Below are 26,940 nucleotides of genomic sequence, written 5' to 3' on the forward strand. Positions count from 1 at the left end.
GAAAAGGGGTCGAGGCCGGTCCTGACCTGTTACAATGAAGACTGACTTGCTATGTGGGATTACACCAGAAGCTTGCAGTGGAGTAATGGTAAGGATATCAAGCAACCTTAAGTATCTCAGCTGTATAGGAGCATATTCTGTTGCAAAAGACCTTCCTGCGAAGATCATGGATTCAAATATGGGACATTTGAACTAATACTTGGACTTTGAAATGGATTTCTTTAACAGTTTTCTCTGCAGTGCAAGTTATTAAACTAAAGCTACTCTATTTCCCCAACGTGTTCAACAAAATCCTTAACGTCTAGCATGGTATTTTAATAAAGAATAAAGTTGTTCTTTAAAAAATCTGCTTTAAGTAGATTTTTCCCCCAAGTTTTCTTAGTTAAGGATTCCAAAAGTGGTATTCACAAATTCTTGCATTTAAATTTTTATTGCAGTGGTATAGATGAATACCATCATTGGTATCCTTAAATTTTATTTCTGCTCATGAAGGTTAATCATGATTGTCTATTTAGTAATCACTTACGAATTGTGTTCAGATACAGCAGTTTCAGGTGTAATCATCAGAGCTGGTTAGTCAGGCATTCCAGATAGTGGTTCTTTTCAGAACCTTTTTTAAAGGGTTGGTTAACTACCTCAGTAGCAGAGGATTGAACTATACCCTGTCTGTACTGTACATAGAAAATCTTTGTAGATAAAAGCAAGGCTTGTTTAATATGATATGAGGGTAAGATTATAATATACCAAATGTAACATTCTTAGTTGCCTTTAGTTCCAGAGGCTTTGTAAGACTTCCTCATGACCATCATAACAGGCCTTGCTTTTGTCGTATTTTGTGGCTGAAAAAGCAGCCTTGCTTCTTCAGATATTGTAGTTATTTGGATGTATAATAGTTTAGCAAGATGTTACTTTTGTAAGACATCAGATGTTCAAAAAAAGTGCATCAGCAACTTGTACTAAATACTGCAGTGTCCCTTTATAAAAGGTCAGACTAAAACTGACAACTGTACAGTGAAGCCTGACATTTGGATATTTTGAAGTTTTTCATAAATCATAGAATAGTATATGGCTGTAGTTTAGCTTTTTAGGTAAAAGGTATGTTTTCATTAGTGCATTTCTTATTGCTGATCACTGTAAAAACATGTGGATCAGCTTTCCATTTCTCTTACGCAGATCATGATAACCTGTAGAGTAGAGTAGAGTACAATCATTTGTGCTATGTTTTTAATTTTCTAAAGCACCTTGATGACAGTGAGTGTTCAGTGGTGAAGCATCCTCTATTGAACAACCCTTAAAAAAAGATGAAATAAAAACAGAACCTTGCCAAGTCCAGTTTCATATAGGTAAAAGATAGATAAAATACTTTGGACTTGGCATAAAGAGTTCCCTTAACACCCTTCACAAAGGGATACTGCAGTTATACTACATACCCATAGGCACCACAATGAAAATTGAAGCTTATACCTAATTAAGGTTTTATACACACCAGTTCCCCCAGTAAATGCAAATTTTAACAAAATTAGACATGTCATATGTTGAAAATGCTCATGGCAAACAATCATTTTGCATTCCTGCAAATAAAATTGTTTTATACTGTAAGCTGGAGGCGAGTGTAACTTATTTTTGTAATAAAGTTTTTATTTTTTTTATGTGTCATTAATATAAATGTGTGTTAGTACAGAGATCTTCTGGTTAAAAACTTAGAATCGCACACATTTCAGTATGTTTACTTGTATTTACATAATTTTTAGAATAGTGGTTGCCAATAGCCTGTATGTTTTCACATTAATTGATTTTTTTTTTTTTTTGTTATCTTAATAAACCATTTTAGTATGTTGTATGTCAATTACTGGGATAGCTGGGACATAAAGTGTAATTAAAAATTGTCAAGTATTCATTGGAATATGTAAATGTGCCTTGCCAGTTTTGAATTTTAAAACAAAGTAAGTGAACAATGGTGAAATGAGTAGTCAATGCCTAAGAGACATTTGCTACCGGAGTTTTATATACTGCCCTTGCTAAAGAAAAGAAATTTCTTCCTCAAATTCGAGCGTAAAACTTAACAGTTGCATTAGCTTCTGAATTTTGAAATCTACTTAGAGAAATTAGGCTTATGGAAAGTGAGTTTTCTAATTGTAGCCTTAAGTATAATTTTGAATTTCAATGTAATCCTTGGTGCTGGCATTCCCAGTGCCAAGGAGTTTAAATGCTCCCTTCAAAGAGGTTGCCATGCCTACTGGCACTTTTACTGTCATACGGTTTTATAAGGAACACTGTCAAGATGTGGAAACCAATTTTGAACTTCCTATGAAATGAAACACTGGGGGCTGTAGGAGAGGGAAAGTCCTCAGATTTCTTAATCTAGAAATCTCTCCATTGCTGAAAACCTTAAAACACTTGTTGGATCACAAGTGCTAGTGACTAGTTCTTAGTCTGGAAACGTGTTGCGGGGGATAATACGTTTATGGAATTGTAACTGTAGATGGAAGTGCATAAAAACATTGCAACTAAGGCACTATGTTTGTTGAAATTGTGGATTAAATCCCTAATTTCAGCTCTGATAAAAGCATGGGGGATGACTATTTAAAGAAAAAAAAAAAACCAAGCAAAATTGATAGGAAAGTTTTTAATGGAATGCAAGCAATGGTGAGTGAGCAAAATACCAAGATCCTGACAGTGTTCCCTCCAATTATGAACTCAAGCCATTATAACTTTTACAATTAAATATGATTTGCACTGTTCTGATATTGGTGCAGTTTTTTAGAAAAATTATCAGAAAACTAAATTGCATGTGGTGATTAATATTGTGGGAAAAAAAACTAAAATCAAAAAAATGTTATTTTTCAAAGCTTTAAATTTGATTGTTTAAAGAAAAAAAAACATTAAGTGGAAATACTGGTGAGAATGGGCAAGTGCATACATACAACATCAGTTTGGTTGCACTTGGGTGTTGGTAAACTTGAAATGTTCTACAGCAATAATGCATCTCTTAGGGGGTGCTTTGGTGACAAATGAACATATGACACAGTTCTTTTTGGCATGTTGAAGGCAAGTTTTGACTTAATATAATGTGCTGCCTCTGTTTATTCTTATAGGAGGCTTTCTTTACTGAAACACCTGCAAAGGTGCATAAGTAGTATAGTTCCACATTGGTTTGTAATATGTTTCTAAATTTGAAGTCTAATATGAAACCGGAAACTGCTGCTGCTTAACACTTCTGGTTTATAAACACTCCAATACACAGCTTTTTAAATTATACTCCTGTTTTAATACTCATTTTTGTTTGAAAGTTTTCATATAGGACATGCAACTGTACTTTTTTTTTTCTTTCCAGTTTTTAAAGAGGAGATTTGTTATGACCCAGAACTTAAGTTTGTGTTTATACTGTTGGAGGAAGGCTGTTATTACAATAAGATACTGAGATCAGTTTCTGAATTTCTGCGTTGTACAACTCTTATGTAAATACTGTCTTTAAAATCTAAAATAAGGAATACTAATTCTGTTCTTGTTGGGGGTGAGGGGTATGACATAGTCTAAAATAAATGTAGTGTCCTCTAAAAGCAGGATTCCCAACTTCAGGATAGAAATATTATACGTGGCTGCAACTTTTTATTCCCTTGTGCCTTTGATTATTCTTCAGAGGCTTAACTTTCCTGTTCAGCCTAGCAATTATTTTAGTGCTTCCATATGCCAGTGAGGGGAGGCTTTTTTTTTTTTTTTTGAGAAATAAAACTGAAAGGCAACATAGGCATAAACACACAGAACATTTTCACAAAAGAGTGTGTTTAAATTGACACACAGCACAACATTAAGACTGTTATTCCCTCACCTTAGTGAGATATTAATGGAACATACTAATTGCCTATAATGGAGTAGCAAGTTTTGAAGTGGGCAATGTGAGAGGCAGTGAATGTGACAAGACAGTTTTTGGACAATTGAAATGGGTCAAGTGCAATCTTGAGTCTGTGTTCATGCCCTGAATCTTGTGATTCCTGACTTTATGACTGTTTGGACTTAATGGACATAAAAGTCTGTCTTTATGGAGTGTCTTGCTGAATTAACTCCAACACGAGCACATGACATCTCTTCTCTGAGGCTAATAGTTGAATTAGTTGGGTATAGGAAACACCAGGTTGTACTTTGCCATTTGCTCTATCAGAGGAAAATGGGATGTGGCAACAGAAGAGGAAGTTGACCTGAAGATTCCTTGATCCTTAATACAGGTAGTGGGGGAAGAAGGAATAAATTACTGTCACTTTACAGCCATCTAGTACAAATAAACAATGCTTCCTAGAAGCTCTGATGTTAAAATCTTTCCAGGAGCCTGATTTTCACAGTTATCTGGTCAAGATTTGCAAGTGTAATTTCCTTATGTTAAAAAATCCATGGGAGGAAAGAGTCACTGCTTAGATGCCCCTTTGTCTAGATTGTTACAAAAGAGAGTTGAAAAGTGCCACTAGGACTACGTTGTTAGTTTACTGCCAGTCTGGAGAGGGGTGACTTTCTCATGTAATTATACTTTTTCTTGCCAATATATAACTGGTTACTAGTTTTTCCACAAAATACATATTTTTAAATGGCCAGCTCCTGAGCAGATGCTGCACAGTGAGCTCATCTGGATAAACTGGGTTATATGATTTATTTAAAGCTCTCTTCACAAAAGCTTCTTTAGATGGTCAGACTTCCAGGTACCTGGTAGAAGGTTTTTTTTTTTTTTAAGTAGAAAGATAAAAGCATCTGTGAAGTCTAGAAAATGCAGTCCTAACATGTAGGTAACAGGTACTTAAATGCAGATTGAATATTTAATGTTTGAATCACAAAATACATTTCAGTTCAGGTAATTGTTCATGAAGTTTGGTGTCCACTCTAAAGCTGACACTTGTATTCAAACAGTCATTTAGGTAAAACTTGGAGTGTCAAAAAATCTAATTCCCCATAGTCTGAGAGTGATTCATTTGGCTGATTACTGGTGACAGTTCCCTGTGCACGGTTATTGTACTTGCTTTGGTCGCTAACATGTAGGAAAGACATGGAATCTTACTCCTTGTTTTCTTTGCACTAAGGAAGTTATGAAATGCACTCTTAGTTGTGCTGCACAGCCAGTAGAATAGTCTGTCATTTGACTGCACAGAAGATAATGGTAAGTAAAAATAGACTTTCCAGTACTTAAATGACTTGCAGTACCTAAAATCCAACTTCAGTACACTTGTTTAATTGATTCCTTAGCTGCAGTGATTAACCCAGGTTGTGCATTTTAACTCTTAATTTTAGTGTGTCCACTTCAATGCTAAGTGAATGTTAAGTGTAATCTGACACTGTTTAGTGTTAAATATTTCATATCTTAAATGCTTCATAGATAATTCAGTATCTATTTTTACACTAATGGGTTAGTAATCATAGTAGTTTAAAGGTTTTTACATGAACACAAGTCATCTATTGAAAGCCAGGAATGGAATGTATCAGATCCTGAGTTTCTGGTTTCAAGTGTCAGGCTTTTGGTATTGTTCTACCATCTAAAGTAACAGTTTTCAGATTTTTTTTCTCTTCAGTGAGATGAGGAATGTACCTAATTCTGTCACTCATAATGGTTATTTAAAAATAACTACTACGTACTATTACTAAGTGTAATGAATTTGGGATTAAAAAGCTTCCTCCTTGGGAATTTGACAAAGATAAATTTATAGATGCCCCATCAGTAAACCAGGGCTTTTCTTAAGAAGCAATGTCAGCATACTTTAAAATGAAGCTGTATTACAAAACACTGTTGAGAGCTAGCATAAAATAAATTATAGGTAATCTTTTCATTATGCAGATGTGTATTACAATTCAAGGATGATTTAACATTACAGTATTTGAGATGACAGATAAAAATACGTAGTCCCTGCATCTGGAAAGCCGAAGTGGCTATTAAAGGATTGTTCCTGTTTCAAATTGTGGTCAAAGACTTCCTTTGGATGTTGCAATTAAATGTTTTTTCTTCTAGTACAAATAGTTGTTTTGATAAGCCAACCTGTTTCCAATCCACAGTTTTCAACAGAATTTTGAGTTTCATGTGTGTGCCTAAGTTGATACTTCTAGCAGAAGACAAACATTCAGTGACAGTCACTGATGTGTCTTTCACTGGGAAGTGATCAGTGTGTAACTGCCTTAAACTAGTCTAGTGAAACTGTCCTGTATTTGTTATCTACAGTTACAAAAGTAACTGTACATTTACACTTACTTTTGAATTGGTGAGATGCCTAAAAGCTGCTTTGAAGAAAGCTGGCATATATGTTGTTAAAATCTGTCAGAGTTTGCAGATGAAGAAACATGATGTGGGTTTCATGCTAACAGAAGACTAGGCCCAAAGGGACAGGTCATAACTTCTCTCATTGGAAGACCTGATGGTATAACAAGGCTTAGGTGGCTTCAAGCATTAGCAGTGCCTTGCTCCACTACGTTCTTGTAATATTAACACAACCTCTCAGGAAAAAAAAAACCAATTCATTATGGGGATAACTCCAGTGAGATCGATCTTCCATTTAAGAACGGATCTGTAAGGTCGTAAATCCATGGGATTTAGTATGGTGTTTTCAGCTTGGGTTTGCATGGAGGTGACCTTACAGTGGGAATGGTGTAATAAATGGCAGTTTGCATTTTTGCTTAATATTACACTAACCTGAAGTTTGGTTTGTTCAGGTGGCCATGTTTCTATCCAAGAAAATGATCTTAATATTCATATGTCCTGAGCTGATCAGTAAGTCTGAGACCCTAGAGGTTAATTTGAGCTCATTGGTGTTTTCTTAGGTTAGCTGTTGAAATTAGTACAGGTTTCTACTAGCAAGTAAAGAATTTTGTTTTCTTAATGGCATTATATAAACATTAAAAGTTTATTGCCTCAAGTGTAATATTTCTAAAAAGTACTGCTTTCATTGAGTGGTGAGTGAAGTGGAGTATACAGATGAATAGTGAAAAAACATTGCTAACTAAGCTTTTTGGCAAGTGAAGCCTGCCAGTGTGTAATGGAGTTTGAGGTGCATGAAGGTGTACCCCCCATGCAGGTACAGGTGGCATTGAGATATAACAGGTAGTGGTCACATCTCAACAAGGTGTGCACAAACTGCCTTCAGTGATGGCCTGTACTAAAGCAGATTATGTGGTATTAAAGAGTGCTAAAATGCTTCTGGAGTTTTACTGTGGAGCTAGTAAAGAACAGCTACAATAATAACTAGTACAGCTGCAAGTAGATGATGGTCAACTCCAATTTATTTAGTCTCTGGAAGAACAAGAGACGGTCATGCATAGTGTGTATTACAAGTTTCTAAATCCTTGTGAAGAATTCTTTTTCTTTTTTAATACATGAATATTAAAACATGTATAATTCAAATTCTTAATGCAGTTCAAGATAGAATAACTTAGCAATTCTGGTTTTAAGTTCAGATGGCTGGCTGTAGTTAGACCCCATAACTAAAGCATGCATTTTAGAATCAAGATATTTTTTTGACTCTGTTGAGAAAGACTGAACCTGTTTAACAGGAGGGCCAATCTTAGAATACCTGTAGTTAGCAAAAATGCATATACTACTGGGGGGTGGGTGGGGTGGAGACACAACTAACCCACAGAAAACAAAACACAAACATCCCCCCTCCATACCCATATCCTCTGACCCTGAAAGATGTTTAGGAAGAGGTGTTGGAATTCTTAGATATGGGGCAGGTGAGATTAATGTGATAATCTTGGAATTTCTGCATTTCTGCTACATGGTAAAAGTAATGTAGAGAGATCTCAAGTTTTGCAAATGAACTAAAATTGTGGTTAATGTTCATGTTAAGAAAGAGCAGACATGTCATGACTTAGACATCTGGAAGGGCAAAAAGTGTCACTGAAAAGAAAAACTTGCAGGGTCTTCTGTAAATACCTCTGTTCTTTCTCAAGCAATGTTGACATCCGGGGAGTTCCTCCTCAGATGAGTACCAAGGGGTTTGCCTTGTATTTAACTGGTTGGCCTAGGACTGGTCACATCATCACAATCATCATCAATTCCCCATTTTGGAAAGCTCTTAAGAAAGCATATTATTTTCTTCCTGAGAAAAGGGAAAGAAATGAAACAGTTTGAAAAAGTCCTCCCCCTGTGGGCAAAAGACAGCCATCAAATCTGCCTGAACTACATTACTGGCAAGTTTCTAATCTAGGATTAAAATAAAAATAGGCAAATAACCTGGCAAACCACAACATACAACAAGTTCATTTAGCTATGTTACAGCTTTGTAGAATCTTACCTGCCTCTAACCTGTCTGTCCTTTTCCTGTGGAAGGTAGGTACACTCTAGCCAGGTACCATGTAGCAGCCACAGCTGGGGAATGTCAGGTGATGGATCTTGGCCAGATGGAAACACCAGGTCAAAAGCAGACAGGGCCCTTGGATTATATGTCAGAAGGTAAGAATATCCAGTCCTGGCTGTTATAATCATCAGGGCCACTTTATCTTGACACATATTTCAAAAGAAAATTGTATCTCTGTAAGAGAGGAGGTTTTAAACACAGCAAAATAGAAAAACGTTGGAAAAAATCACTGTTACTATGCCTAATGCTATTTCAAATGTCCTCTTCAGAGAAGTGAGTGATGTCCTAGAGCTGGTATTTGTAAAATTGCTGCTTGGAAGTGATGAACTAATGGCCTTGTCTAGAGGGGGAAGTAAGAGCCAGCCTTGAATATCTGATACACATATTCCAAAGGCAGACCTTTCCCCACGTAGGTAAGGAGTTCTTCCATCTCCTTTCAATGGTATAACACATTTACCATTCACTGCTCTTAATAATCCCTTAGAGGGTGGGTAAAAGTAGGGTAGTTGAGAAACACTTTTAATAAGGTCCGATGATGCCTCATAATTGAGTGATGCTTGAGGAAATGCCAAGTTCCTAGCAAAGTTTGCATTTGAAGTCTTGATTTGAATGTCTCAATGCAGGGCACAAAGTGAGAATAGGTGTTTCACTTGTAAAGCTGGGGTGAATCAATGCCAATTCAGCAGCCTCTGCAGTCTTCAAGTTTAGGATGGGCCCAAAGAGCTCCCAAGTATACCTGTGCCTTGTACAGAGTCACATTTGTTCTTGAAAAGTGCAATACAAGCTCAGCATCCTGTGAGGGAGAAGTGGCTGATAATTATTTCATTAAAGACTTGGTAGTGCAAGGAACCCAAATATAGGTGTATTCTACCCTGAAAGTGGCTGCTGCTCAGAAATGAAAGTGCTTAAAATTAACAGTATGTGTTTGGAAGCATACCTCTGGGACCCCAAGAGACGAAGACTTAAGAACCAGTATGAGGTTGCTGAACTTTGTTTGAAGATGTTCTGTTTCCTTGAGTCTAGGCTACATGTCTTAGTTCAAGGAGTTACACTTCCTTAGTGAACAAAAGGAATTTTTTTTCTAAAGCTAAGGCCTGTATCACATCAGAAAGTAGGAGGAGGCTGAAGAAGAAATGTGATAGGGGAGAATACACTTGGAAGTTGTTTGCCAGCACGGTCTCTACTTCCTGAGTTAAAAGAGGATCAATGTTAAAAGAGGATAAATGTATGTTGTTCATTAGTGCTGAGAATATACAGGATTGTTTTCATAGAGAGCTTTTAGTCAGGAAAAGTCACTTTGTCTGCAGGCGTGAGCATGGTGAGCAGCATCTCTGAAAACTGGGAAAAGGGCATGTGCCTGAAAGTAGAAGTAATGTGAAATTAGGAACTTGCAGAGATAGGTGCCTGGTCTGAGTTCTTGGTGAAACTCAGGTGAGCAGCTTTGAACTAAGACACCTTGGACTAAATGTACTAAATTCATGTCTTTTCACTGTCAAGGCTGCCCCTCCAGATAATACATGATTTCAGTTTGGTCCTTTCTCTGTTCTTTTTGCCCTTGGTTGGGCTTTGGGGAAGGAGAGTTAGTCATTACTGCATGGGTAGCTTTACTTCTGCAGCCTTAACAGCTAAGGGGAAAATGGAGAGGGGAGCACACAGCTGGGCAGTGGTCCAGGAACACATCAGATACATGGGCTTTCCAGAATTTGAGACTGGCTGGTACTCCCAAGTTTCTTGATCATAATCTATCCCAGAAACACACTGGATGTGGACAAAACACCACTCTACAGTTACAGCTTAGTACTTAATGTACAATTTACTGCATCTAAGCTGAATGGTGGTATGGTAAGTGGAGAATTTTCTACTCATCCTCATTATATGGTCTGCTAGGAACCTGGATGATATTAGATAATCCTTTCTGTTTTGATTATCTTCTGAAGCAAATCTACTTTCTTCAGGAAAAAAAAACCTTCCCTCTTGCATCTGAACTGCAGTGACCCCAACTTGAGGTCTACCTGCAGCATCCAAGTTCTTTGTGTTGCATTAAGAGCTATGTTTAAGCATCTCTTGAAATCCCAAAGACCTCAGTCTTCACGTGCAGGTTCTGAGGTGGTGGTGGTGGTGAAAATACTACAAACGACCTACAGAGAACATCCAAACTTGAGACTGGACTGGAAGATTCACAGTGTCTTAAGGGGAAGAAAGTGTTATTCCTTAAAGTTTGATAGAAAGGATAGTAAACTGATTTTCATATTAAAATGTTCCTTTATTAATATATACTTTAAAATATGTTTCTGTGAAAGAGGAAAAACTTACTGCCTGGTGTTTTAGGCAGTTTGTTTTGTGATTCTTTTGTACAAAGGTAAGCTAGGTCGCTTATATAGTAGCAAGTAATTCAGTCACAAATCAATTTATTGAGTTTCAGAAAAATACAGAGTGGTAATAATAGTTCCCTACATGGTATCAGACCTTATTAACTCCAATCCTTTCCTAGCTAGAATGCTAGTTTACTTAAATAAAACAGAAAATAAAAAGCAAAGCAAAACTTCAGTGGAGTTTTGCAGTATTCACCAAAGTTTTTCAAATAGTCCTTGCTTCTTGATTTCAGTTTGTGCCTTTTCCTTGTCTGCTGGTAGACCCACAGAGGGACCATCTGCTTCTGCAGAAGCACTATTAATGCCAGTGCTAGAGGGGAAGTGCTATGTAATAATATATGCCTTTTTTTCTATCAGATATACCAGCATATTGGATGGCAAAAAAAGCTTGGGATACCTCCAGGAACTTAGGTACCTCTTTGATAGACAGCATTGATCAGCTGTAAGGATTGATCAATCATGAGTGTAAGGAAGCCTGGCCTTGCAGAAGGCATGGTACTGAGATCCACTTCTCAAACTCTCATTAAAACAATCATATTCCTCTTGCAGTGGAGCTCTACCACAGAGCTGTATGCTCCAGGTATCCTACACAATATGTAAGATATGGGCAAGCTGTCCAAGCGCTCCAAAAAGCTGTTTTCAAAAAGCCTTAGGACTCATCCATAAATATGAGGAGGAACAGCCCTCTGTCCAGGGGCTCTTGTAGTATCACCTTGTGCATCATGCCTGTTTCCACAGAATCAGATTTTTTTTGCTTTTTGTCATATATTCAATATTCTTGCTAGGGAAATGTAACATTTATGTGATGTTCTCTTTAACCATTCTGTAAATACTTCAGTTTTTCCCATATGTCATTTAAAAGGAAGAAAATACCAGATTGATTCCATGTGTCCTCAGCCAACAAATGGTAAACAAAACAATATCCTGGTTATAAAACTGGCTCTGTAACAGTTCCTATGAAGTGTCTGATGAAAGATGTAAGCACGTAAGCAAAATAACCTTTGCAAAGTGACAATTTATGTTGTTTAACTTTTAACCTATGCTGCTTTTACATACTTCATGTTGTCAGAGTAACTGGTTGCTTGAACTAAAAATATCTCTGTGGAATTCTGACCTGACAAAAACACTCTAGGAATTTGTTGCTGTGTCCACAGAAGCTAAAAGCAGTGGGCTCCAGGATACCAGCTCACCAGTCACCACAAGAAGCCTGATCTTGCAGATCTCATCACTGGGTCTGGGTTTACATGGTCATGTTAAGTATCCACAGAAAGCCTTCTTGGATACTAGCTGCCTTGCAACAGCAACCTGTAGTTACAGTTAGTCTTTTTTCCACTTTTAATGCCTTCTGCCTGTTGATTAGAATCTCCTGAGTATGTGAAGGCTTTAGGTTGGGATTTTTTTCACTGTTTTTCTTTTAAGGTGGAAAAAATGAATCCATCAGAAATGAGAGTTGTATCCAAATGAGGAAAAAGGATCATAAATCTTCACTGACAAAAATGTTAAAATACTCTAGAAGCAGGGCAAAAAAATCAAACTATTTAAGAAGGCACTAGGTCTAATAAAAATAATTTTGAATGCTATTTTCTTAGCAGTTTTGTTCCTTATGTTGCACCCTGTCCCTACTCACTGCTACACAACAGAGGAGATAATAAAATTGGAAAAGGAAAAGGAGAACAAAGATGATAAAAGGTACAAAAGTGTTCTTATGTAAAGGACAAGTCACTGGAGCAGGAATCTTAATTTTAGAAAAGACAGTTTTCTCAGGTGACCAAAGCACTTTGGTAAAATGATAAGCAGCAATTGTGCTGAGTAGGGAATGATTTTTCACCATCTCTAATAAACACATGAATGTTTGGAGAGCTCTATCTTCACTCACACAAGTGCAAGGGGTGGAACTCCTTGCATGATTTTTATGGATGTTAAAGTTTCTCATTCTTCAAAAGCAACTTGAAACTTAGGAAATAAATTCTCTCTCAGGATATCCCCAAGACTATGAATCAGAGTTCCAGGAACTTATTATTATATTCTTGCCATGCTTTTATAGCTTTTTCCTAGGTATGTATCCCCTGATAGCCATTATCAACAGGATGTTCACCCAGCTGAACTTTTGCTGATCCAACACAGTTGTTCCATGAGTCCAGTGTGTATCTATGATGAAAAACCTAACTAGCTTTAAATTCTTCAGGTCTCACCATAGTTCTGAGGTGTAGGTGCTGCAACAGTTTGTAATTATTTACCAGAAACACATCATCTAACAGGATTATCTTGATGCTTTTTAATTCAGCTGAAATCAAGGGATTCTGGCTCAAGTTCATCCTTGAACTCCCTCCTTGAAAATTTTCCCCACTGACCATGGCTGTTAAGCAGGAATTCCCTTCAGGACCTGACATAGATATTTTCACAGTTTGTGTCCAGGGCAAGCTTTTCTTTATCCCCACAGTAAGTCAACAGATTAATTTTCATTTTGACTGAGCTCTTAGATATGTGCTCAGGCATTGTTTTAACGGTTTGCATGAGTACAGCTCCTTAGTTCTTTCACAAGCATTTTCTTACAAATTCCTAACATCCATCTTGACATTCCCTCATTCCTCCCTGATCAGCCTACATTTTTCAAAGAATTTAGGTTTGCCAGATCTTTCCTTTGCACATACAACCAATTTACCAACTTTACTTAAGTTGCATATCCAAAAACCTGGTTTTTTTGCTCAGGTGAATGAAGATAAAATTTCTAGGGAGTACAACTTTGCCAAATGTCACCATAAATCATAATTATAATTTATTTTAACAATTTTCCAGTGTTACCTGTATACATTTAGTTCTCCTCTTTTTTGCACATATTCCTGCAGGCCTCTATTTCTTATTGTGTTGTAGTCAATTTCTACATCTTGCAACTTACTGCTCTATTTTTTAATGTCCCATAAATAGTAGTTTGCAACCAAACAAATTATTTTCATCTCTAATATCTAAATTCTCTCCAGTGTCTTGTCTGTGATAGAATTTCTTCATAAAATTCCTTTCTATGTTAACAAGTTGAAGAAAACCACTCTATACACCAGTCTGTCTCTGCATCTTTTTACTTTCTCCTTGAGAGTTACAAGTTCTTCAAGGCAAAACTGACTCTAGTACATTGCCTGTTTTTTGTTTTGGCTTTCTTTGTTCTTCCCAGTGGACCTTGTCCCAGTGAAATTCCAACACACTCAGTGCTCCTCAGCACCCCCCTGTTTTGCAGAGCATTGTTCCAGTCTCCTTGTCTTTCTTGTTTTTGCACTGCAAGTCTTTATTCTGACTGGTATTTTTAGTCCTAAACACAGCTTAGTAAGTAATTTCAGGTTTTCTAACAGAACTGTATTTTACATTCTGTTAAAAAATATATTAATTTTGAGTGGTGTGTTATAATTGAAACTTCTTAGCCTTTCCCCTTAATTTTAATTGCTTTCTAGATCTGCTTCTAAACAAACAACACAACTTGTAAGTCTCTGTCATTCCCTGCAAGCGTGCAGACCAGTGATCTTTTACAAAATGTTTCACACATCTTAAACCATTTCTCCCTCCCACCTGCCATTTTGCTCCTTACTGCAGCAGCTGAATTCTCCCATTTGTCTAGAAGAAAACTTGTGAGGGATTTTATCCAGGAACCCAAAGTCCCTATTGCTGTATTGAGCAGGTGCTTCTGGCCCAGGTTATCACTTACTCATCCAGTTTGCTTTAATGTGGTCATACTGAGGGTCAGCATGTGATCCAGGAAGCAAATCCAAGACCTACAACTACAGGCAGCACACATTTCCATACAGCTGGCAAGCCTGGGTCGGTGTGGATATTGGATATGACTTCCAAATGCCATAAATCTACACTATGAACAGTTTGTTAACTCATTAACAGACAAATGAATATAACTGTATTTATAACAATAAAGCTAATTTTGCTTTTCAAAGTGCTAGTTCTACCCAAACCAGAAATGTGCAGCAAATGGTCAGCTGTCCCTTCCCTGGAGTTTCAGTGTTCTTTTAAAGCCCAGAAAGTACTGCTAAAGGGCAGTTTTCACCTTACATTTGTTGCTTACACCTGGATCATCTCAGGTGGAAACCAATAACTGTTGGTGGATATTCTTTAAGTTTTGAATTTGAAAAAGTCAAGTACAAAGAGCCTACTAATGCTTGCCTTTCTTGGGATCTGACGGGCCAACTTCAGTTTCACTTCTTTACTTAAGCTTAGCTATTTGCTGAATATTAAAAATAAATGTTCTCTAGAGTTTTCTGCTAAATGATTGTAGTTAAAGGTTAATATGAAGCCTTCTTTTTAAGCCTCTTGGAAAGGGCCCACAAAATGAACAGGACTTGTGAGGAATAATTATAACAATCATTATTTTTGAGTAAATATGAAGGATTATATATTGTTAATTAGCCTTGACAACTGTATCCTTGAAAGAGAGAACTATGTAAGGCCTTGAAAAGAGCAAAAGCAGACTTGCAGAATAAATAAAATGCAATTAACTGGTGAGAATCTGTTTATTACAGTTCACTGTCTGGGTTATTTTAAAAATGCATTTTTAAGGTAAATAAAGAAGCACTTTGATAAATACAATCTCAGCCTAATAACTGATGTTACTTAACCAAGAATTGAAATTTTATATTTCAGGTTGTTGAAAATCTGCTCTAATATACTTCTTAAATGCTAGAATAGCCAAGCTTCTCCTGCCATCAAAGAAAACATAGCCTAAACCCCAAACCAGGGAGAACTGACTCCACAAGATGACTTGTATGATCAGTGAAAGATCCTTTTACATTTTAAATACTAAAATAAAATCTGTCCAGAATAACCCAATCCTGACCACATTACTTCAGAGCCTTGCTATTCAAATCTTGCTGTTTCCAGGGAATGGATAAAGTTCTTATTTCTCAAAGAATTTTGAAAAGCTTGATGTTGTCAGCAGTTCCCTTTTGTTCTTCTATAGTTTTATTTTGTTGAAAAACAAACATCTGCTTAGTCTTTCAGTGTACCAGAACAATCTAGGGGCCTGTCTGTAGTGACAGAGGGTAATGGGCAATGCCAACACTGCTGTCTCCAGCAGAGCAGGATGGGATAAAGCAGTTTGTTGTGTCTGCCCAGCAGATGTAAAGTCTGTGAAGGAAATTGCACAGTTTCTAAGATAATGAGGTACAATTAGTGCCAGATGTGAATGTGGCAACTTTACAGTAAATAAACACAATTCTGAACAATGAAGCTATAAACTGAAGAAACTTTACCTGAAGGAGAGAATGCAAATGGAAGCAGAAGTTTGACTTAAGTTGGTTCGCTGTGCAAGTCACTTCCTGTGTTACAGATATGCTATGCTGTGGCATCCTCATGAAATATTGTAAGAATTACAGATTTTTAGAAGTTACTCCTTGTTAAAAGCATTTCAAGATAAGTGACTAAAAATCACCAGCAGTAAAGCTGAGGATAAAGTAAGCTGATAACAAAAAAATGCATCTTAGGAAAATTGATTTCCTCTGAATAGGCTGTACATAGGAGATTTGCTATGTGAATGCACCTTGGTTTTTTCTTCTAGAAAATGTGGACTGACATGAAATAATACTGCGCAGAGACTCTTAAAGAAATTCAAGCTGACCCTGGGCTTTTGCCAAGCACTCTGAGAAAGGTCAACATACTGAAGTCGAGCTGCAGCGTTTCACCTACTGGAGAGGTCAAGGGAAGTGTTGCGTAAACTGACAAAGCATCCGAGCAAAGATTCTGAGAGCTGTTTTCGGATTTCAATTTCTAGATGCTGACTCACCCTCCAAATACCAGTATTTTCTTAACAGCGTAGTTGCAGAGGATCTCAGTGAAGATTTGTAAACATGGCTCATCTGAACAGATGTATTTCAGTATTTCATGTGCCCTCACTTTTTCAGTGTGCCCAGTGTGCCTGTGCGGGGCTCGTGCGAATGGACATACAAGGCAACAACAACTTCTCAAACAACTAAAAGCGGGCATCTCTTTCTGAGCAGGTTTCCTTCATACTTGCACTTAGAATCCCCTTTATGGGTACGAGCTCCCAGAAGTTGTTCCATTTTGCCCATTGAACTGATACACCCACAAGCAGCCGTGTCTTATTAGCAGAGCGTTGAGTTTCATAAGGCTGCGTAACTACAGAGCTGCTGAAAGCACTCGAGCGGTTTGAAAGCTTGTGGCTTACACTGTAACTGAAGGTGTTATTCGTGTGAAGTTGGCTTTAAATTCTTCTCGCTAGCAATAAACTACATTCTACAATTCCTCTGTTTTCAATGTCTTACTCTTGTATACTTACAAGAGTATAGGCGGGATCTTACTACATTTCCTACCCTGTTCCTTTTCTTTACAGCCGATATATGAAACTTTGAGTGGTGTTTATAGGGTTTTAGTGTTCCAGTCACTGAATGATTTAGTTCAGTCATCATCCAAATATAGAGCATTTAATCAGACGTAGACTTTTTGGCCGCTTGGCGCTGGGAAACCCTTGTTGTCCAGAACCCAAGTATTTATAACGAGGTAAGCTTGCTGTCATCAGAGCCCTTCTATTTGCAGTGCGTAGCACGCTACGTGACACGGCGCAGCTGCAAATGCCACGGCCGGGCTGCAGGGACGCCGCTCCCGGCTCCGCGGGCACCGCTCCTCCCCCGCCGCCGTCCCCGCCCCGGCGGCCCCTGAGGCGGGCCCGTCGCGGCCTCGCCGCCATCAGCGGGCGCCGGCAGCGGAAGCGGCCCTGCCTCCGGCCCGGCCGGCGCGGGCAGCGGCCGCCATGGGGGGCGTGCGGGCGGCCGGGCGGCGGCTGCTGCGGCGGCTGCGGGGCGCCGAGGGGCTGCGGGAGACCTGCCGGCAGTACCCGCTCTCCTGCTGCCTCCTCCTGGGGCTGGGCACCGCCACCCTCCTCCTGAACCGGTAAGCGGGCGGGCGGGGAGCCGGGCGCGGGCGGCGCTGCGCCTTCTCACGCAGCGGCTTTTCCTTCCTGTTTGTCTGTAAGGTATCTTCATGTTCTGATGGTCTTCTGGTCCTTCGTGGCTGGGGTCGTCACCTTCTACTGTTCCTTGGGACCGGACTCCCTCCTGCCCAATTTTCTGTTCACAATAAAATATAAACCCAAGGTAAATATGCCTGCGAAGAGTCTTGTGCTTTTTAAAAATACGATAAGAATCTATGTGGAGTAGCAATTATTGTGTAAGCCTAGCTGCTTTCAGAGATATTGTGCGTCAGTACAGCTCGCACACTCCTGCTGACAGGTGTTTTGTGGCAAATAGATGATGGTTAATACTTTGAATTCTTCGCGTGTTTCTGCATAGTCCCGTCAAATCCACGTATGGCTGCAAGGCCGGTTGTCGGGGTGTCCAAGGATGTTGCTTCCTGCCTCTCTCATTGTACATTTTGAGTATTTCAGTAGCAGGCGGTGGAGAAACTATATTGTTGTTTGCTCCTTTAAGGGGGCTTTTTCTATTCTAGAGATGCTCTCCTTTTGGCAGGCCAGTGGTGAGTCTTTGCTCACTGTAATCAAAATTCTCTAAGCAGTACTGCACTTCAAAAAGAAAAATATTCCCAAAGCAAATTGCTCTTTTCTAACTTAATTCAAAATAGAATTTCATAGGGCTAAAAGGGTATAGTGGCAATAGTTCAAGGCTATGAGTAAGGCAGAAAAACCATCTTGTCTGTTACTAGACTGATTAATGTACAGGAAGGTGAGCGGAGATTTGAAGGAATATCTGTGTCCTCTCACTTTGTTTCAGTGGAAGCGATTTTTCTTTTGAGATTCAGTTGTTTCTCATGCTATGCTTTGTTATCTTGTTTTCCTGCTGGAAGAATAAGTTTGTCTTTATTCAGTTCTCTGTAATAGTATGCTATGAAAGGAAATGTACAAATGTTTCGCTACATTAATAGAGTCATCATTTTGGAGAATGTAAGCTTGTCCAAATCTCTTAGCAGTTGGAATTGCCGGAGCTGTTTCCCCGTGGTCACAGTTGTGCTGTGTGTGGCAAGGTCAAATGCAAGAGGCACAGGTAAATTACATCCGTGGCAGCTTGGTACTGCTGCCCTTTGACACATCGCGGTAGGAACCTGTCAACTGCACATTGTTACATAAACTTCTCCATGCTCTCCTACAGACCTACTTTGCTTCTGGAAAACTATCAGCCGTGGCTGGATCTGAAAGTGCCTTCCAAGGTTGATGCATCACTTTCAGAGGTAATTGGTGCATTGTTTCTTCAGTACATTAAAATTCTGTGGGTTTTTATGACGTGTCTTTGAAACCTTTTGCTTCTGGTTCACTAGATGGTTCAGATGTACCTTGCAGGTATTTTAACTTGTTCAAGTAAAAGTCAAGTCAAAGGAGTGTTTGCTGGGAGCAGGGAGCCAAGATGGCCTGCTTTTAAACATGGACTGCTTGTGTAGCAGTGCACCTAGAACACGTCTGCATAAATTGAGAAGAATAATGGAAAAATTGAATAATTTTTCCAGTTAAAATTGAGATGTCTGAGTCATAAAAATGAAGGATTTCAGCCTGCTTAGTTTCTTGGAGTTGAGGGTGAAAGGTGATTTGATCCAATGACAAAAGTTCTGTAATGAAGATGAGAATTTGATGGTAGGGAGCCTACAAGAAAGATGGAAAAAATTACAAGAGCATGGGGGAATGGATTCAAACTGACAGAGTAGGTTTAGATTAGATATTAAGAAGAAATTCTTTACTGTGAGCATGGTGAGGTGCTGGAACAGGTTGCCTAGAGAGCTTTTGGTTGCCCTGTCCCTGGAAGTGTTTGAGGCCAGGTGGGATGGAGCAACCTGGCCAAGTGGAAGGTGTCCCTGCCCATGGCAGGGGGTGGGAACTGGATGATCTTTCAGGTCCCTTCCAACCCAAACCATTCCATGAATCTATTTAAAGTCATCAGATAAAGCTGTAACAAAACCTGTATTTAAAAAGAAATTGCTGAATTTACTCAAAGAATAACAGCATATGTATCTTTTGTAGTAAGACTGTAAATAGAGAAATTTTGTTTTGTTCTAATCTCTTTAAAAAAAGAGCTGTTTGAGGAGCAGTTTTTTGTTGGGCTTGGTTTTTTGTTTATTTCCTTGATTAGTAATTGAAGAAATGTATATGGAGCTAAACAGATAAGCTTTGTGTTTTTTGAAGCTAGGAAAATACACAAGCACATATGTAGGTTAATATCCATTTATTTAGAATTCCAACTTTGGAATTCTGTGGTAGGAGGATGAACAACTGGCATGGCAGGAGTGAGTCAGTTTTTGTGTGTCAGTTCTTGCAATTAGCAGCATGGTGTGTGAAGTCAGAGCCATGTGTGTCTGTGGTATAAGCTGACACTTCAGTTCAGCTCTGAGGGACATTGTCCCAAGCATGGCCCACTGAAAGAGTGGGAGGAGAATGAAAACGTTACGGAAGGCATGGACAGTTGAGAAATGTGTTTTAAAAAGAACAGGTAACAGCTTGTTGACTTCCTCTAGTTGAATAAGTAACTTCTTCTGTGATTTCAGAAATAAACATTTATTCTTTTGAAGTTACTTAATTTATTTTTAAAATAAGTTTAACTGTATTAAAATTACAATATTGCTGAATAGAATTTCAATAGACTCTTGCTTTAATAATAGAATGTAAAATAAATCCTTCTGTGCATTTAATATTTTTAGGATTTGTGGTACCAAATAGCTGGGGCAGTCTAACCAAGGATGTTGTAGATGCTGAAAAACTGGAAATTTTCTTGTTTGGCTTAAATGGGAATTTGATGCTAAAAACATTCTTTGTAGTATCTCTTTGCAAGTGATATGAGTAGATACCACAGTTATCTTCTTGGCATTTTCTGTGTGATTGCTGTAGTTCTGCTTTTACCGAAATAGTGGCCTTTTCTTTGCTGTTACTTTTCACTTCAGTGGCACGTCCCAGGCCCTGCTTTATTTAGCACTGCAGGTGTGGGTCATGTGTATCCATGGCCATGCTTCTCATTCCTTTACCTCCTTTGTATGCTTACCTGGAGGGAAGAGCCAGGCCTGGGTTCTGGACCTTCCCAGGGCATCGAGCCATGGTCACCCTCCTCAGTTAGCCCAAACAAGTAGTGTGAGTCACCTTTTTCACCTGTGTTGGACAGATACTGTTTGGGATGAGAACCATCTCATTGCATGGTTCCTCACTGCAGCTCTTCTGTACTCTTTAAAAGGGTAGCAAGGAGTTCTGCCCACACCATATTCCTCTTCACCACCTGTTCTGAGGATGCAGCATGTAATGCTGGTCTGGAATTGGATAGCCTGCTTCAGGTTGGAAGGAGAGACTGCTCTTATTTTCTTTTGTGGGTTAGTCATACATTAGAGAGAAGCTGATACAGTGTGAATTGAATAAGGTTAATTAGATTCTAAAGGAGTGCAGAGTGTAGTCTGTTTCTAAAAAGCAGTTTCTTCAAATACTTGGAATAATTTTGGAATTTTTTATTATGTTTTTATTTTTCTAGTTATTTTTTTGCAGCTTGAAGAATTTTAGCAATATCCTCATTTCCAAATGTTTCTAATTTGAGCCAGGTGCATAGCCTTCAAGCTTGTGTTTTTCAAGTGCTTTCAGAATAATTTAATACACACTCAAATCAGAAGAAATCCAAGTTTTCCTCACAAGTATGAATTTTTCTGTCTTGGGTTGTGATGATAGTTTGTCTCACTTTGCAAATTCTTAATCATTTGCAGCCTTGTTTTAGTCGATTCAGCTGCTGTGTGTGGTTTAGAAGAATAACAACACCTGTGCCTGGACATTCTTCCCCCCAAGTTTGTTTGTTATAATTGAATGCTAAGCTGTCTCAACCATGCATCCATCAATATTTTATAATTTGGGCTGCATCCTGCACAAAAATAATGCAGTGACCTAAGTATAATTTTGTTTCCAGTTTCTAATCCATTTTGCATTATGCTTGTTTCTTCAATGTTTTCTTTCTTTTTGAATTAGGACATGATATCAGTTGGTCAGTTTTACATTGTGTATAATCCAGGTGCTATAGATTGTATAAAAGAGAATTTAATCCTGTTGTTCTGGTAATGAATTCATCTTTTTCTCTACAATCTCATTTTTGCTCTGTGAGGGACGGTTGCAAGTCAAATCTGTGGAAAGCTGCTCAGCTACTCTTTATCAGCATGGTGAAAAAGTCTCACTGGATCAAGGTGCTGCTGTCTTTTGATCTCATTTAATTCTTCTCAGGGTTTTGACTCAATTATGGAACTAGAGGTTTTTTTTTTTTTTGTTTTTTTTCTTGTTTTGTTTTTGTGGGTTTTTTTTTTTGTTGTTGTTGTTGTTTTCTAAAAGCAAGAAATAGACAAATGCCTGACAAGAAATCAGTTGTTGCCTGAATGTGCTCTTTGCAAGTCCTGAGCTCTTGCAGTAGCACAATGGACTGTATGCTTTCTTATTGGAATGGCGTGTTCTACCACCAGAAAGTGGCCTCAGCTGTCAGGTTGTGCTGTCTTTTAAGGCTTTATAATTGTTTATGTATCAAATCCTTGCTTCTTTCTGTTCTGATAGGGCCTGGTAGTTCTGACCTGCTACTGATTCAGCATCATTTGTCTGCACAGTTCCTCCTCCTGACAATTGGGGTCAGTTGTGTGGCAGTCCCCAAAAAGCTTGTCTCAGCAGCAAAGACTGACTAGCTTGCAGTGTTGTAGTGCATGCTAGAAAATAATTTGTCTTTTTTTTTTTTTTTTTTTTTTTAATTCAGCTGCTCCTTATAGTGCTCCCTGCTGTATTTGGTTTTACACTTGTAATCTTTTTCCAATTCCAAGCTGCCCACGCATTGTAGAACCAGTCATTTTGCAAAATGCTTGAAAAATAGGTAGGCTTTAAATGAAATGACTCATCATTTGTATTTCAAACTGGAGGATAATACTTTATAGACAAGGAAATGGCTTATCATTAGCTGTCATTTTTTAGGTATCTCATCTACTTCATTGGCATGTGTGAAGTGTGAGCAATTGAGCCTGAATAATATTTTTGTTCTTGATAGAATGGAAGTGGGTACACATGTCCTGCTTCCCCAGTGCTTCATGAAAGTGCAGTGGATGATGTGGCCAACTTTTTTCTGTCAAGCACAATTGCACTGATACAGTCTGGAATGCTGATAGGGTTGAAGGAAAACCAGTATGGACTACATGCCTTGAAATCCAGTTAGTGGCAGTCAGTGGCTTATTACTTCTTGAGCACTTCCAGTTTTGCAGTAGGGATGATTTCACACAGCAGCTCTGCTTTAACTTCTGTTCAACACCTTGGTGGAATGGAGCATCATACTTAACTGCCTCTGCCATGCCATGTGTTTAATTAATTTGCAAGTAGGGGCTGCTTTCTGTGCCCACACATGTTTTATTAGGGCCATATAGGTAACCTGAGTCCTAGTAGAACGTGTCTTCCCTCCTGATACCTTGACCAGCAATAAATGGACTCCAGTGAAAAGTGTATTTTGAGTTAGTTGTCTGTCTCTGTGCATGCTGTCTCTGTGTCTTTGCCTGGTGGGATTGTCTGCAGTGTTCCATGGAAACAGTACCATAAAGCTTGCACTTACAGTGTGGCTGTGGAAGAGAAACACTGGCAAGTCTGTAAAATGGTTCAGCTGGGGCTCAGTTACTACAACATGGGATGAATCTGAAGGAGACTTTGTCTTCCACTTTTGAGTGGGAAGGGTCATCAGGTTTTGCACCTTTTTTTACTTTCCTTGCTTATTTAATATCCGTGGGAAGATGAATCTCAGAACTGTGTTTTGCTCAGGCAGCAGTAAGGATCAGATCTCTCTCTGCTGGAAACAATTCTTCAAGTGCCTTCAGAGGCCTCTATAGGACTGTAGAGGAAGAGAGGGCCAATAAGTTATGTTAGCATCTCATGAACTGAATTTTTAGTGGCACATTTATGGAAAGCTTGATAGACAGGCTCTCAGTTCAAAAATAGTAGTCATAAATGAAGAAAGCTGTTTCAAGAGGAGTTCATTGTATACCTTTGAATGCACTTTTCTGTGCTTGAAGGCTCTGCAAGTGCACTTTCCACTCCAAACAGAAGATGCTCTGCTGCTGTTGCTCCTGATGGGGAAGCACAGAGGAAAAGTGGAGGAAGAAGGAAAAGGGCTCCTTTAATAGACAGATTGATTTTTTTGCAAGCTTTCTGTAATGCATTTCTTCTGAAGAGTGCACTTTGAGCCTTGAAAGAGGTTTATTTTGTTAGAAACTCTGCATGAAGAAAAATAGTGTCACCATACCTGTGAGACTGAGATTTCTGTGGAGTAAATTGTGGCTTATGTAGTGGCAGTGCTGTGGAAGGCATCAGGGAAATTGGTTTAAGTAGTTTAATATACTGCTTTTAAGGCCAATGGCCTGTGATTGCTGACTGGAGCTGGATGAGGTCTCCTTTCTATTGTCTGAAGATTGACTTCCATAGAATGTTCCTTGGGATTTCTTAATTTCTTCTAGACTGGGAATTGAAGCATCTGTTGTCATTTCCCTTACCCTTCCACCTGCTTATAAATGGAAATACGAGATGGGGGGTGGGGATGTCACATGACAACATGATAAAACATTTAGTTTACCCATCCATCATTAGCACATGATGGTATTACAGTTTTGAGATCTATTACTGCTGTAGCACATAAGGGTAGGAGAAAAGACACTGATGACTTTGTGTGGTCCATAACACAGACATCTAATATTATCCCAAGCTGCAAGACATCTCTTCAGAGAGAGGGGAAGAAAATCACTGAAGTGGAACAGTTAGAAAAGAGAAAGTATCTTATCCAATCTGAGTAGGTGATATTCTTACTAGTGAAGACAGAAAAAGAGTATTCATGAGCTGCTCAGGTCTGAAGGGTTGAGAAGAATTAAAAAGGCCATGTGTGTTTTTTATTGAGTATGCTTTTATAATCATGAGAGGAGCAGAGGCATGTAGTGCCCTAAAGATAGTATAAATTTAGTAAGTCTTGAATTCTTGCAGTGTGAATGAGTGCAGCAGCACATCTTGTAAGAAGAGTAGCACTTATTCTCATGAATGACAGTTGTATATCAGCTGTTACATTCAGCTTTCCTTTCTAACAGACTTCACATTTTTCTTTGTACACAGTGGCTTTGAAAAACCTTTCCTTCAGCAGAACATGGCTGAGCACCCTCACATAGCAGCATGTATTCTCTCTTACTCCCCTCATCAGCATTGATGCTGTTGGGGATAAACTGATCTCTAAAACCCTGATTCAAATTGAGGGATAAGTTGCAGTGGGAGAAGGTAGTGTGGGTGATATCTTGGGGCTATACTGAAGGAAGAGGAATCTTAAGAAAACTGCATCCTTCTGTCTTTTCCTTGTTATGGATGGCTTGCATAGGAATTGCTATTTATGACTCTTCTTTTACTTTGAGAGTGGTGAGCATGCAGGAATGACTGTCCCATCTTGAAGATGGAGGTTTGGGTGTAAAAGGATGGAGGTGGGTGTAAGGGTAGTATGTAACTGTGCCTGTGGGACACTCCATGCTATGTCAGAAAAGAACAGGGACTGATCTGAAAATTTAGGGATGGGCTGTTTAAGGTAAGATTACAGTTTTTGTAGCATTTGCCTGACAGCGGTCGTGACACTGTGCTTCATGTTACTGATAGTACTTGTGGCAGATGTTTTGTGTTGATATCTGATGAAAGCATCACTGTGATGTTACTTGCCCAAAGTACTGATTACGATGCAAAATGGTTGATCTAGCAACAGGATCACAACTTACACATTTTTATGTTTTATCACGTATAAATGATGTCCTATGAGTTTTGGAAGGTGTTTGTGATGTTAACTCTTCTAACAGAGATTTGTAGTAAACTGTTTATTTTGTAACATGGTTGTCTTTGTTCTGCACAGGTGCTTGAATTGGTGCTGGAAAACTTTATTTATCCATGGTACAGGTACGAGCTTTACCTAAAAGTTACTATTTTTAATATCATAAATATGTATCAACCTGTTTAAGAAGTTGACACCTGAAAATAAACATTTCTGTTTCCTTAGTGAAAGATAAAGGACCCTTTTGAGTGCTAGGAATCATTGTTTTACTGTCTCTTAGCAGAGTAGAACAGATCTTTTGATAGTTTAGTTATAATAGAGGTGGTTCTGAAATTCGGATTTCATCCTAAAACCACTTTTAGATTGTCTATTTTTTTATGTTCATTTTGAGATGAACATAAAAACTCTTACTTGGAACTAAATACAGATTGATGAAAATCTATGTGAAAATTCAACCTGTCACTACCTTTGAAGTTTACTTCCAGATTAGAAGCATACTGATCTATCACATTGCTTAAAAAAAAAACCAACCAAACAACAAACTTTGCAGGGTTTTAAAGAAAAGATATATCAACTACCTATGGCCAACTTCTTGAACATCATCTCATAAATTTCCAACTTTTAAGACTGTCGGTGATTATGTTGTGCTGAATAGACTAGTGCTGTGTAAATAACTATTAAATAGTGAATAAAGAAAAGACTATGGCTGATTATTTTTTCTGTGTTGTTTTTTTTTTTTTCAGGTTTTCTTCTTGTACTTTTATATATATATTATAGTGCTTTGCAATACTTTGTAAGAAGATATTAAAATATTTGATATTAAAATATTAAAATATTATAACTGATAATGCTGGCATTAATGTGTTAAAACAACATCTTACCTTAATTCTGAATTTGACTTTTTCATTGAATGGAAAGTTCAATTTGTCCTAAAAAAAGTATGCTTTCTTTTATTTTTACTCTGTGTCATTTGGATTTTTTTCTGTCTCTGGGACCCAAAATTTACTGTTGAGACTTCTTTGCCCTTTGGGTTTTGATTGTGGCCAATACCTGCACATCTCTAACTTTGTGTGTTGAATATGCTGAAGTGTAAAACTTCACTGCTGATGCAAACAGCAGAGGGAGCTTTAGCACCATGTGTTGTGAATGCAAGTTGGAAACCTTGAGGTTTTAAATTTTCAAATACAGAAAACTAGAGCATATTCTGTTGGGTTGTTGAGAAAGTAACAAATGTAAGGCAACCATCTCCTATATTGCATGATTGGAGAACAGTTTTTTCTTGGCTGGTGGAAAGTGTCTTTAATGTCTTTGTTATGGACTGACAAGAAAACTTGGCTTCCACCAATTACTTACCTCTCTGATACCCAAGGCAGTGGAAGTCTGGAATACATCGTGTGGTGGGGATAATAATTCACTATATCTATAATGTACAGTTAGAAATGCAGTGTAAAATACACCTTGTATGAAGCCAACCAGCCTCCA

The 26,940-nt window shown here is 38.3% G+C and overlaps 2 protein-coding genes across 14 annotated transcripts in view; both read left to right on the forward strand.

Moving 5' to 3' along the window:
• Positions 1–3,435, forward strand: part of SYNCRIP (synaptotagmin binding cytoplasmic RNA interacting protein) — a 26,760-nt gene extending 23,325 nt beyond the window's left edge. For all 4 annotated transcript variants that reach the window (XM_071443517.1, XM_071443527.1, XM_071443538.1 and 1 more), the window contains exon 12: positions 1–3,435. This exon is cut by the window's left edge. In XM_071443517.1, coding sequence (XP_071299618.1) covers positions 1–25 — 25 coding nt within the window. In that variant the 3' untranslated portion in view covers positions 26–3,435.
• Positions 3,436–17,352: 13,917 nt separating this feature from the next.
• The window catches only part of SNX14 (sorting nexin 14), a 54,155-nt gene continuing 44,567 nt past the window's right edge, over positions 17,353–26,940 (forward strand). For 3 of the 10 annotated variants that reach the window (XM_071443601.1, XM_071443611.1, XM_071443647.1), the window contains exons 1-5: positions 17,390–17,590; positions 17,673–17,793; positions 18,623–18,696; positions 18,802–18,880; positions 25,540–25,583. In XM_071443601.1, coding sequence (XP_071299702.1) covers positions 17,451–17,590; positions 17,673–17,793; positions 18,623–18,696; positions 18,802–18,880; positions 25,540–25,583 — 458 coding nt within the window. In that variant the 5' untranslated portion in view covers positions 17,390–17,450. Of the gene's footprint in view, positions 17,591–17,672; positions 17,794–18,619; positions 18,697–18,801; positions 18,881–25,539; positions 25,584–26,940 lie in introns of all 10 variants that reach the window. The other 7 variants (XM_071443630.1, XM_071443638.1, XM_071443586.1 and 4 more) reach the window with 6 other exon arrangements.

This window comes from Agelaius tricolor, unplaced genomic scaffold (genome assembly GCF_023055355.1).
Source record: "Agelaius tricolor isolate 1412-34295 unplaced genomic scaffold, bAgeTri1.0.p SCAF_1, whole genome shotgun sequence".
Lineage (NCBI taxonomy): Eukaryota > Metazoa > Chordata > Aves > Passeriformes > Icteridae > Agelaius > Agelaius tricolor.